This window comes from Thalassophryne amazonica, chromosome 10 (assembly GCF_902500255.1).
Source record: "Thalassophryne amazonica chromosome 10, fThaAma1.1, whole genome shotgun sequence".
NCBI lineage: Eukaryota > Metazoa > Chordata > Actinopteri > Batrachoidiformes > Batrachoididae > Thalassophryne > Thalassophryne amazonica.
In genome coordinates this window covers 84417743-84430689 of record NC_047112.1, presented here as the reverse complement: position 1 = coordinate 84430689, position 12947 = coordinate 84417743, and the positions used below count along the sequence as shown (strand labels likewise).

Sequence of the window (12947 nt, the reverse complement as noted above, 5' to 3'; positions counted from 1 at the left end):
AACGCTGGAGTCCTCATGCAAACAGAGTGTTTCAAATATTAAAACCAGTCACACACAGAGTAAATATAAAGTCTTAATCTTACCTGTTTGTTTCAGTCGGATTCATCATCACAGCCTGACAAAAACGTATCCACTTAAAGCGTCCTGATTTTGGAACATGACATCTGAAAATACATTCATTTCTTGTTGTGGCTGGAAATTTAGCATTTTAAAGCAATTCCCTCAGTGGTTTCTCTGCTCCAGGTGCATTTCTTAGCCTGGGGATGCCTGTGTCGCGGTCTGATTGGTTCGTCCGTCCGAGAAGTCAGACAGGGGGAGTCACGGGACCGGTCAGACCATGACCAGTGCTTTAAAAGTTGAAAGAGTCACAGTACTTTATTCATTGATGTCAGCGTTTACCACAGACATCAGTCGACTCATCAGCATTCTGCATCTGATGAAAATAAATCCTATGATCCCCCAAGACAAAAATAAAACAAAATAATGTTAAATTTCTCTGTTTTGCCTCCATGTGGAGCAGAGACGCCGCACAACAGCGCACGCGTATTCGATGACGTGCTCATCAATATTTAAGTGTTCCACCTGCCAAACCAAAGGGTTCTGCAGGTGGTAGAAACGCAAACCAGGCCAGACTACCTGTTCGGATCAACACTACACCATGTAGTACCGACCCAAGCCACTTGGTGGAAACGGGACTGTCAGCATACGCTGGCTAATGGGCCTTTCACACTGAACACGTCGGAAGCGCCAGAGGCGTCAGAAATTCCAATTGTTCTTCCTCAATACATCAGAGGGAGTTTTTCCTTACCTTCCTTTGTGCTTGCTCTGGGGGTTGGTAATGAGTATATATGTATGTTTGTATGTATATAAGGGGTGGGCGTTTATAAGCTTTGCTTCTGCTCACTCCCTTTTGGTCACACATGTCACTGTGGAATTGTCTTGTGTATCAATTTTTTGTTACTGTTGAGTTTGTGTGCCAAATAAATTCATTCATTCATCAAATTGTCTAAAAAGCATTATTTTCAATGAGACGCGTTGCTTTTTACATGCATCAGAAGTGTTGCGTCAAAAGCTGAGCTAAAGCGACGCTTCTGACGTCATGACGCGTTGGAAATCCATCGGCCTGGCGTTACAACGTGTTGGAAAGCTTTGACGCATCGGCCTGACGTGTTCAGTGTGAAAGGCCCATAAATCGTAAAGGTGTGACAGGGCTCTAAGACCTCAAACGTTTCACGTTAAGGACATTTTTGATGCTGTTTATAGCCACCAGAGAGTCACACTTGAGACCTTGACCTTTGGCAGCAATTACAGCCTCAAGTCTTCTTGGTGCATCTATCTTTGGGCAGCTTTCCCCATTGCTCTTTGCAGCACCTCTCAAGCTCCATCAGTTTGGATGGGGAGCATCGGTACACAGCCATTTTCAGATCTTTCCAGAGATGTTCAATCAGATTCAGGTGTGGGCTCTGGCTGGGCCACTCAAGGACATTTACAGAGTTGTCCTGAAGCCACCTTTCATATCTTGGCTATGTGGTTAGGGTCATTGTCCTGCTGAACGATGAACCATCGCCACAGTCTGAGGTCAAGAGCGCCCTGGAGCAGGTTTTCGTCCAGGATGTCTCTGTATATTGCTGCATTCATCTTTCCTTCAATCAGCCTGGCATTCATACCAAAGAGTTCAATCTTTGTCTTATCAGACTAGAGAATTTTGTTACACACGGCCTGAGAGTCCTTCAGGTGCCTTTTGGCAAATTCCAGGAGGGCTGCTATGTACCTTTTACTAAGGAGTGGCTTCCCTCTGGCCACTCTACCATATAGGCCTGATTTGTGGATTGCTGCAGAGATGGTTGTCCTTCTGGAAGATTCTCCTCTCTCCACAGAGGAATGCTGTAGTTCTGACAGAGTGGCCACGGGGTTCTTGGTCACCTCCCTGACTAAGCCCTTTTAAAAAAAATAATGTCAGTTTTCATGTGAAAGTTGTTGTGTCTGCATGATAGGTGGTCAGAGCACCTGCTCTGAAGTGTGCACTGAGCACATACAGCCAAAAAGGGGGGAAAAAAAGAAAAGTGCAACAGGCAGAAAACTTTCAGCTACATGAAAATGACTGCAGTGACAAATCAATGCTTTATATTTCAGCAACAGTTAATTTTATTTTTTTCTGCATAACTGAAGTGTTGACAGTTGTTATTTCGTTATTGTAATTTTTCCACTTCTGAGTTTATGTAGTCTTGAGAGAGTCCTAATTCAACCCCCCCCGAGATTGAGGGTTTTTTCTTCTTCTTCAGTTTGTGTATCTTGACTGTTTATCCATTTCTTTGTCTTTGACTTGACTTGTGATACTTGCATAACTGTCTGTTACGTAGTGGAAACCTATCACTATCTGGAAAATAAACAAGTGACAAATACCATCATGAAGTAATCAATATTTTACCACAGTGTTTTTGAATCATGAGACTGACTATCAAAGAACTAGAATGTCACAACAGCTTGACCTTCCTGTGGCCCAATGGCCAAATTCTGTTTGCCATCTACAAATAAAAAATAATAATATTAATTGTATATTTATTTTAATGAGACTGTTTTTTGCTGTGTCACAATTTTCACTGTAACCTAACTTTTCATGACTAGTGGGTAGATGTACCTACAGTTACCACAAGGAGTGGGAATGCTGTCAAATAACATTAAAAAAATAATAATAACATCCTGCTGCTAGTGTAATGTCGAACCTGTTTTCTCAATCACTTTGCTCTTAAGGTTTGAAGCTGCCAAGCTTGTGATGCAGTGGCTTTGCAACCATGAAGACCAGAACATGCAGAGGATGGCTGTTGCGATCATTTCCATATTAGCTGCTAAGGTATATATGTTATATTGTAGCATTCATAGTAGGGGTTGACTGATATGAATTTTTAAGGGACGATACTGATTATCAACAAGGTTTGGAGGCTGCTACCGATATTTGCCTGCAGTAAAAAATATCAAAATGGTGTCAGAATTTAGTGTAACACACTCAACATAAAACTTTGTTTAAAATGTTTTGCAGAGTGTGTTTAATTCACAGAACCTTTCAACATGACCTTTGCACAAAAAGTGCAAGGAGCTATAAATAACATTATTATGAATTAGAACAAATAAATAAATACAACTGACACAGCTCCAGTCTGCACACTATCTTATTCTGTGGGACAGCAGCCGTCAGCACTGACAGGCTGAACATTTGATGTCGAACAAATCAAGCTGTGCTGTGTGAGGGACTTTGTTACAAACCAGAAAGCAGCGATACATATTTTAAAAGACTGGTGTGGGCTAACAGCCAATCAGTGCCAGACGTCAGGGCACATTTGCTCAAAATGATGGGCCATTCACACACGAGTCGGTAAATTAAACTAAAGTAATTCAGGATTTATAATGTTTTGTAATCTACTGTAAAAACACAGAACTTGAGGCAACTTTGCGACCAGTGAGTCGCTACATGTAGCGCTGCAAAAATAAACTGTCATAGCATATCGGGCAGTCTAAATGGTTGATACTGATATCCGCAAAAATGCTGATAATTGGTCGACCCCTAATTCATAGCACACATACTATTATTCCAGCATTCTTTCTCCAATGGGACAACCCTTGAGTTTTTATGAACAGATGTTTGCCTCTTCCAGTTATCCACAGAGCAGACTGCTCAGTTGGGAGCAGAGTTGTTCATAGTCAAGGTAAGATGATCTCAGTTGTATTGTGTTTTACCTTCATGCTAACTGCTTTGCTATAAATAATAATAAAACAAATATAAAATTTCAATTGCAAATATGCTGTGTACCCCCCTACAGCAACTACTCCACATAGTGCGCCAGAAGGCATCGCAGGGAGTGGTGGATGCCACCCTCAAGTTTACACTGAGTGCTCTCTGGAATCTTACTGATGAATCGCCAACAACCTGCCGCCATTTTATTGAGAACCAGGGTTTGGACCTGTTCATTAAAGTTCTAGAGGTACGGCATGTGCATTGAAGTCAACAGCAACCACCATGAGCAAAACAGCTTAGAGCTGATTACCATACTGGTTAATCATCACACATGATGTACTGCTCTGTAAAAGTAGTTGTGCCTGTTGGGGCAGGCTGACTCACTGTTGTTTTGGATGACTACCACCCCCTCCTCCCCCATCCCACTTTGTAGTGCTTCCCCAACGAGTCTTCTATTCAGCAGAAGGTTTTAGGTCTGCTGGTGAGTTTGCTGCTGTTACATTACCCAGTATTTTAAATTTAAAATAGGTGTGTGTGTCTGTGTGTCTATAAAGAGATCATTCATCCCCTTTGTCCTTCTACTGTGTAGAACAATATAGCTGAGGTAGGCGAGCTGCACAGGGAGCTGATGGTGCAGGGATTCTTGGACCACATCTGTGCTCTGCTGCACAGCCCGGAGGTAGAAGTCAGCTATTTTGCCGCAGGCATCCTTGCCCATCTAACATCCAGAGGAGAGGGGGCCTGGACGCTCTGCCCCAGTCTTCGATCCTCGCTGCTGGATCAATTGGTAGGCATGAGCAAAACTGCTGACGTAGTAGCACAAATAACTGGAGATGTATTCTGAAAAGATGGTTTGGTTTTTATGCATTTGTTTGTCTGTCTCTCCCTCTCTCTCTAGCATTCTGCTATAATGAAGTGGCCCACGCCAGAGTGTGAAATGGTGGCTTACAGGTGAGATGCAGATCCTCTGTAGTCATTACATAACAAAAAATAGATGAATGCTATGAGAATGGCACTCAGTAGAGCACATTTGGCAGATGCCCAAAATTCTCAGATTTTTTAAAACTCTAGATCTTATCCTTTATTGTAATTCCCCCCCAAAAATTAAATACCAGTTTCACACTTTTTCACCAAGTTCCAGGAAAATTTGTTTTTGAGTAATCATAGGTAGGTTCACTAAATATGGACAATGGTTGCAATACAGTCATTTTACTGTGAACCAAAACTGATTTGACATTAAGCAGCCAAATTGTATTTATTTATTTCAAACATTTCCTTCTCCTGACATGTTCAAAATGGAGTTGGCGGAAGTATAAACCTATATAGTCATACTCTTGTTACATAACTCAATTTAACAACCACTTTACCTTTTTTTTTTCTTCTTCTTTTTTTTTTACTATTTACACTATGTACAGTTTCTAAACAATGTTCAGTTTTCTTCTCGAAAACAACAAACAAAAGAACAAAACAAAATATTTCTTTTTCCTGTGCCATTACTGTCCGGGATTAAACTACTGCACTTCATCTTAATAATTATTTAAAATATGTATTTTGTATATTCTTTTAGACTGCTGCATGTTTTTACTTTGTTTAAGTTCACCTGTTAGACTGTTCCATAATTTTACTCCTGACACAAAAACACACTTTTCATAATTGTCCTGACACACTGCATTTTTAAATTCAGTTCCCCTCTGAAGTTAGATCCTCTTTCTCTCCATGAAAACAAGTTATTTATTTTATTTAGAAGTAAATTATTTCTTGCTTTGGATATTATTTGTGCCATCTTAAAATTAATCAGATCCTGAAATTTTATAACTTGTGTTTTTAAAAGCATTCATTTGTGTGGTCCCTATATCCAGCATTACGTAGTTATTAATCTAATGGCCATTTTCTACATTGTATTTATTGCTTTTGTGTTTCCCCAAACCTCTGCACAGTAACTCAAATGTGATTAAAGTCAATGTACAATATAAAGTATATAATGCTTCCTTATTTAGTATGTGCCTGGTTTTCCCCATGACAGCAACTTCTATTGAACATATTTCACATGTGGTTTCCAACAGATTTTGTGGTCTAAGATTGCAACAAAGGAATTTAATTTCATTTACCCTTTCAATGTTTGCATTGTCAATACTTACTTTTACTTCTTCATTTATCTTGTGGTTTCCAAACAACATAAAACTAGTTTTGTTCAAATTTAATGACAATTTATTTATGTCAAACCTATTTTTACCCAACGCCAAAATATGACCATTAGAAATTGCAAAAGCTGTCTGTCTGTCTGTGTTCAGTGAAAGTCCAGTCCTATTACTGCCAGTCTTTAAATTCACAGGGAACATTCTTGAGACACAGACCTTGGACAAGTTCAAAGATGGCTAACTTTGACCTATTTTAAATCTAACATGTTTTTCACATGTTATGTAAAAGCTAGTGAGAAATAAACACTGAAAACACTGTTTTTGTAACCTGATAACACCTCTGGAGTGATTTACAAGACATCTCGTGGACATCAGCATGCACGTGCATCACACGCGGTCAAAAGTAACTTCCAGTCTTTTCAAAAGCTCTTGTATGTGCACACACACACACCCTCCTACAGACACCATTAAAAGGTACATAAAATGTTATGATTGATTGAGTTTGTTCTGCAACATCAGTGTAAACATACACAGGTGAATGTATCAATGATACACTGATAACAATAAATCATAAACGCTTATTTCCATTGTGAAATTATCATGTGACAAAATAGAGGGGCTTGATTGAACATGTACAAATTGTGCATAAGACAATTGGATCTTAATTCATGTAAATAACATTAAATGTATAATTTTATTTATTTACATATATATAGTGTGTATATATGTATATATAGTGTGTACACACACACAGTGAGGAAAATAAGTATTTGAACTCCCTGCGATTTTGCAAGTTCTCCCACTTAGAAATCATGCAGGAGCCTGAAATTTTCATCTTAGGTGCATGTCCACTGTAAGAGACATAATCTAAAAAAAAAAACAAAATCCGGAAATCACAATGTATGATTTTTATAACTTATTTGTATTTTACTGCTGCAAATAAGTATTTGAACACCTATGAACCAGCAAGAATTCTGGCTCACACAGACCTGTTAATTTTTCTTTAAGAAGGCCTCTTATTCTGCAGTCTTTACCTGTATTAATTGCACCTGTTTGAACTTGTTACTTGTATAAAAGACACCTGTTCACACACTCTATCAATCACACTCCAACCTGTCCACCATAGCCAAGACCAAAGAGCTGTCTAAGGACACCAGGGACAAAACTGTAGACCTGCAGCTTGTTAGAAGACAACTGTTATGATTATTTATTAGAAAGTGGAAGAAACACAAGATGACTGTCAATCTCCCTCACTCTGGGATTCCAGGCAAGATCTCACTTTGTGGGGTAAGGATGATTCTGAGAAAACTCAGAACTACACAGGAGGACCTGGTCAATGACCTGAAGAGAGCTGGGACCACAGTCACAAAGATTACATTAGTAACACATGATGCTGTCATGGTTTAAAATCCTGCAGGGCAGCAAGGTCCCCCTGCTCAAGTCAGCACTTTTTTTTTTTTTTAAGATTATGTCTCCCACAGTGGACATGAACCTAAAATGAAAATTCAGACCCCTCCATGATTTCTAAGTTGGAGAACTTGCAAAATCCAGCTCACATGGGTGATTCAAAACGAAAAAGGGTGCATTATCTGTTATTTAAGGACCTTTCACACCCAGCACACAAAGAAGGGCACATTTGGTGTGACAGGTCTTTTACACAGAGTCCTAGGAAGAAACCTGAACTTTAACCTTGTGCAGAAACATGTGACAGGTTGTGCTGTGTTATTGTCTGTCATTCTGCAGGTCATTTAACCCTTTCTTTCCTCTGCTGGAGTGCTTTCACACCCCCGGTGTCCAGCTGTGGGCTGCCTGGGCTATGCAGCATGTGTGCAGCAAAAATGGTAAGAGATGGATCTGTGCGGACAGACAGCATTAGAAACAGGTTGTATCTCGCATCATAATTGGTGTGTACCGTCTCCACAGCCTCTCGCTACTGCAGCATGTTGCTGGAGGAGGGCGGCCTGCAGCAGCTCAAGCATGTTCAAGCGCACCCCCAGACCCACAGAGATGTCAAACAGCTGGCCGAGAGCATTCTGGAGAGCCTGCAGTGCCACAGAGCGCGCACCGGCCAGCCTATACGCACCAACTCATGTGGCTGCCCGCCGCCACAATAACCTGACTGAGGTAAACACACAGCAGCGCTCGGCGTCTGTCAGCAGTGGCGCATGAGACCACAGACACCATGTCCTCATTCTCAGGCAGATTTAAAAAGTTTATAATAATTTTTTCCACATCGTCTCTGTTTTTTGTAAGTTCAGATGTTTTCATCACCTCCACTGCTCAGGGCTCACCCTGAGCAGTGGAGGTGTGGCGCAGCGCCAGGTTGTTACATCCTCTGTACAATCAGGCTGACTTTCAAGTTTAGGGTGTTCACTGTATTCTCAAATAATTATGCTTCAATTTATTGAAATTCATCTGTTTGCAGCCTCACGGGGTGATTTGTTGTGTCTCCACTTTTCCTGCGTAAGTTCGTAAAGCAGGCGTCTCCCCATGGATTGTATGTGCAACACATATCTGATATCACGCAAAGCTTTAACAGCAGCATTTCCGCGGGGAAAGTTCATAAACACCTTCAGCTGACTCTTGTGAATCATGACGAAGCGTAAGCCGGATTCAAAGCCTGCGAAGCAGGACAATTTTTTTTTTTTTTGTGCCGTCTCTGGTGGGACCCATCGTCCGTGAAACAGAGAACTTCCTGAACCTCCAGGATGCTGCGCTCAGTGACCGCAGCATGTGCTAGAGCTTCTCCTCTGTTTGAATTAAAAATATATATATATATATATATATATATATCCTCCAGTGACACACACACACCCACCCACCCACCCAAGTGTCAACATGATCTAAATTTCTGGGGAGAGCCCTCTGCATTATGATTGGATCTGTCAGTGAAATTGCACCCTATAAAACAAAAAAAAGGAAAAAATTTTCAGCAGAACACAAGGGGCACAGGGTTACTTTGTTTTTGTTTTGGTTTTTTTTACCCCACTTTAGCATAATATTTTTTATTAAGTATTATTTTAAGAAATATTGCATGGATCACTGTGAAAAAAGTTGGGGCATATAAACAATGATAATACCTATTACCAGTTTATCCATCCAATATTAATGTTTTTAACATTTTACACAAAAGGAAAATAAAGTCAACATTCTATGGTTTCAGCTTCTTAAATGTGAATATTTTCTGGTTTATTTTACTAGTCACTTTACTCCTCTCTGTGAGTACATTGAATAGGTTTGGGCTGTGGACAAAACAAGACACTTGAAAGCTTAATTTTGGCCTCTGGGTAACATTGAGCAACATTTTTTTTTTTTTTTACAGGCCTAAGAACTAATTGAGAAAATAATCTGCAGTTATGAAAATAAATATTAGTTGTGGCTATAATTTGGTCCAGATCTGTCAGTTAAATATATATATTTTTGATGGTGACATCCTTTGCCACACATGATATTTAGATGTCTTTCCATATACAGTACATTGTTACGAATACTGCAGTATTTGGTAATCATTAACAAGTAAGCAAAAATTCACCTGTTAATATTCAGAGCCCTAAACCTCTCTGTATATAATTATTAATTATTTGAGGAATACTTTATTTAACAGAAATCTTCCTCTTAATTTCAATTGGGACATCAGCAGACTGTTGTAGGAACTCTTTTTTCTTACTGCTGCTTTAGTTGTATGTTTTTGTTGAATTTTGATCATTTACCTCAGCAATTACTGGAGAGAACAGCAGCAACAGTTCTACAGTTGGTTACATTTTGGTAAACATGCAGAAACTCTCATAAAATTCTGGGTGAGACGTACGTTAGTGTGTGTATATCCTTAGTTGGACACCCAGGTCGGTGTGTATGTTATTAGTTGGACACCTGAGTGGACAAACTCCATGTTGAACATTTCCTCTTTCTGTTACCATGTTTTTCAGAAGGTGTGGGGCTGTGACCAAGCGGATGACGTCACCCTGATGGCACCACAGAGGGGGACAGTGTGCGTGTGTTCTTATCCCCTCCACACACACACACAATACTACAAAGTATTAATTAAAGGACAGAGACTAAATTAAAGGACAGAGACACACTTTATTTATTTACTTTGTGTTTGTTTCAAACAAAAGTGTGTGTGTGCACTTTATATGATAAAAAAAAAAACCTGTTAGAACTATTGAATTAAGCTACGATGTTAAGGTTTGTGTTTTGGCTCGCTCTCATTCGTATAAGGTTTTTGTACCAACAATGTGTCTGTGCACTCATAGAGGCCCGAAATTGCACTCAACTTCCTGCCACCCAAAAAATGATGCTTCATCTGAAGGTCACGATCTTTTTGCACTTACTGAGGGTTGTGTGTCTGAAATGTCTATCAGCTCATTAATTATACGCTTAAGCATGATTACACTACTATGAAACCTTTTCTGTTGATTTGAGGAATGTTTATTTGTGGCTCCCTCAAAGGCAGGTGTGTGTGTGTGTGTGTGTGTGTGTGTGTGTGTGTGTGTGTGTGTGTGTGTGTGTGTGTGTGTGTGTGTGTGTGTGTGTGTGTGTGTGTGTGTGAGAGAGAGAGAGAGAGATATGCTCCTGCTGTGCTCTGTTTAGTTATCAAACAGCCAATGCCTTTGGTTTGTTGAGGCCGGACATGGGGCATGTTGAGTGGCTTAAAATATCTCAAACTTTACAAATGGAAACCTAAAGTGCTTTTTTTTTTTTTTTTTTGTAAATGTCTGTTTCTCAGTGGCAAAATCCAGCTTTGCTTTAAAATCAGGTCTGTTTCTAATTATTTTCATGAAATGATTGAATGCTCAAATGCTTGTTTCACCCTTTCTGGAAACAAATAGCGATGTGATTATCGTGGACATGGAGTTATTGTGTAGCGACTCACAGTTGGTTTTTAATGACATTTTGTAAATAAGTCTGTTTGCTGTGCTTTTCACTGAGATGGTGCATCAGTGCGAGCAAGTTTGTGTGTCTGCATCTGGATAAATTTTACAGTTGTGGAACATGTATATAGAATTTGAAGGTTACTGGCTGCATGGAAAATTAGATTCTCTTTTTCCCAGTTTAAATCTGAACAGTGGAATACAGGATATTTATCTGGAAAGAAAATGTAGTTCCAAACATTTAAGATAATGACTGTATGCTGATACTGGAAAGTCAAACGTTCAAGGATATTTGATCTCCATCAACCACCAGTTTAAACACTGCTGAATAAATTGAACAAACGCAGTTTACCCTGCGATAAATAAAGTATTGTGATTCTGATTTCAAACAGTCTGCACATGACAAACTAGTGTCCGCTAATGGGTGATTCTTTAACTACGGGCACTATTGGCCTTGTAAATGTAATTTCCACCACACCATTGCCTTACAATATAAAGCACCTTGGGACAACTGTTTGTTGTGATTTGGCGCTATATACATGTGCTCTGATGTCACTGTTTACCTCCATAGAAACTACCCAAACAATCTTTCATACAAACTGTTTAGGGACATTACAGTGTTGTGGTGGAAATTACGACAATAGTGTGGGACAGCTATATTTTGTTAAAAAAAAAATCACAACAGTTGTATGACATTGAATACCCCAATTATGTTTTGATTATTTTACTGATATTTTATTCAGAGATATTTTAAAACATTAGAAAAAACGTTTCTTTACCATTCATTTTTATCATTGAAGATCAAAAGTCTGGGTGTGGGACAAGCACAAAATGGCAATATTTGCATATAATGATGCTGAAAAAAGGTGAAAAAGTCATCATAGACTACTAGAACAAATTTCTTAACACTTTCATTGTAAAGATAACTATAAAAGTGTGAAATTTTCTTTGTACTTGCACGCAGATGTTCACATTTTACATGTTTACTTTCACGTGACAGTGCAGGGATCAAATTTGTGCAAGTGTCAAGGTGCCTAGATCTAATCTCCTAAATAACTATTTTGACAGTCGTTCCAGCAGCACCCAACGATCCTCTGAAGAGACTGTGCTGATGTCCTGCACTCATGGCCATTGTAGAAACACCAGGACCCTAAAGACTTGGAGCTTGACTTGGTGACTCCATGAGCTCTTCCCAAGCGTCTCTCAATCTCAGAAGTAGAGGCCCCAGAGACACACCAAGATGTCAAGATGCTGTGTTGTTAATCTGTCCTATTTGTGCTTCACGGTCCCCCTAGAATGCCTACTTACTGAGACTGGTGATATTCAGTGTCCCAAGATTTGAGTCAAGGGTGTCATATTGTTTCCAACTTCAGCATGGTGGTATATTGATCACATTGTAAAATTCACGTCTCAATGTAGCAGGTTGTTCGATGTATGGTTCTACTCAAAACAGTTCAAAAATACTGGGATGTTGGGCATATGGATGCAAAAAAAAAAAAAAAAAAAAAAATCTAAAAATGGATATAAAATGTATAGATTTCCTGTGAAAATAAAGTCAAAAGAATTGATGGAAATTAACATCCAGCTCATGTCTCTATTTTCAATCTTACACAGAGAGAGTAGGTTCTGAAATGTGTAAAAAAAAAATGAATGGTGCAAAAATGTTAACTCATGTTTTTCATCCATATTTTAACATTCAAGGAGTGGGTGTCATGTACATACACATGGTTGTTCACGTCAAATTAAGTATGTTTTCGAATGTGTTTTAGAGTCTAAATTGACCCTACTGGGTGACTATGAGACAGGCATGCCATTCCCAAAATTCAGCTGAGAGTCATGGTGCGTTTTTATTCTAAAATCACAAGTGATGACGTCTAGCTCACAGGGAAATCTTTTTATTTTTTTCCTCCCACATGTTGATTGTATTGAAGATTTGCTCAAATGAAAAGTAGAATCCTGCATTTAGGAGAAACCTAATAAACGAGGCTGGAGGACACGCTGATAATAGCCCGGGATGATAAAGCAGTCTAATCTTTAACTCTACAAAGCTTTTAGTCTACTAAGGTTGAGCCGAATGTGCTTCCCCAGGAGGCTCAAATATATCAATGTCTGCAGAAATATGTTGCAGATGTTTTATCACTCAGACTCCAGCATCATCTTCTACGCTGTAGTGTGCTGGGGCACCAGGCTGAAGGCAGCTAACATGAA

At 39.4% G+C, this 12947-nt stretch overlaps 1 protein-coding gene across 4 annotated transcripts in view; it reads left to right on the top strand.

The window, feature by feature from the left end:
* zyg11 (zyg-11 homolog (C. elegans)) overlaps nt 1-12300 on the top strand; it is a 27350-nt gene extending 15050 nt beyond the window's left edge. The window contains exons 10-19 of one of the 4 annotated variants that reach the window (XR_004563170.1): nt 2752-2851; nt 3651-3701; nt 3816-3977; nt 4164-4211; nt 4320-4517; nt 4629-4681; nt 7612-7709; nt 7792-7992; nt 9798-9856; nt 11808-12300. Coding sequence is in view for 2 of the 4 variants with exons in the window: in XM_034180390.1 (XP_034036281.1) it covers nt 2752-2851; nt 3651-3701; nt 3816-3977; nt 4164-4211; nt 4320-4517; nt 4629-4681; nt 7612-7709; nt 7792-7982 (901 nt within the window). In the remaining 2 variants the exon portion in view is untranslated. Of the gene's footprint in view, nt 1-2751; nt 2852-3650; nt 3702-3815; nt 3978-4163; nt 4212-4319; nt 4518-4628; nt 4682-7611; nt 7710-7791; nt 7993-9794; nt 10010-11807 lie in introns of those variants that run through there. The other 3 variants (XR_004563169.1, XM_034180390.1, XM_034180389.1) reach the window with 3 other exon arrangements.
* Nucleotides 12301-12947: the final 647 nt, after the last annotated feature.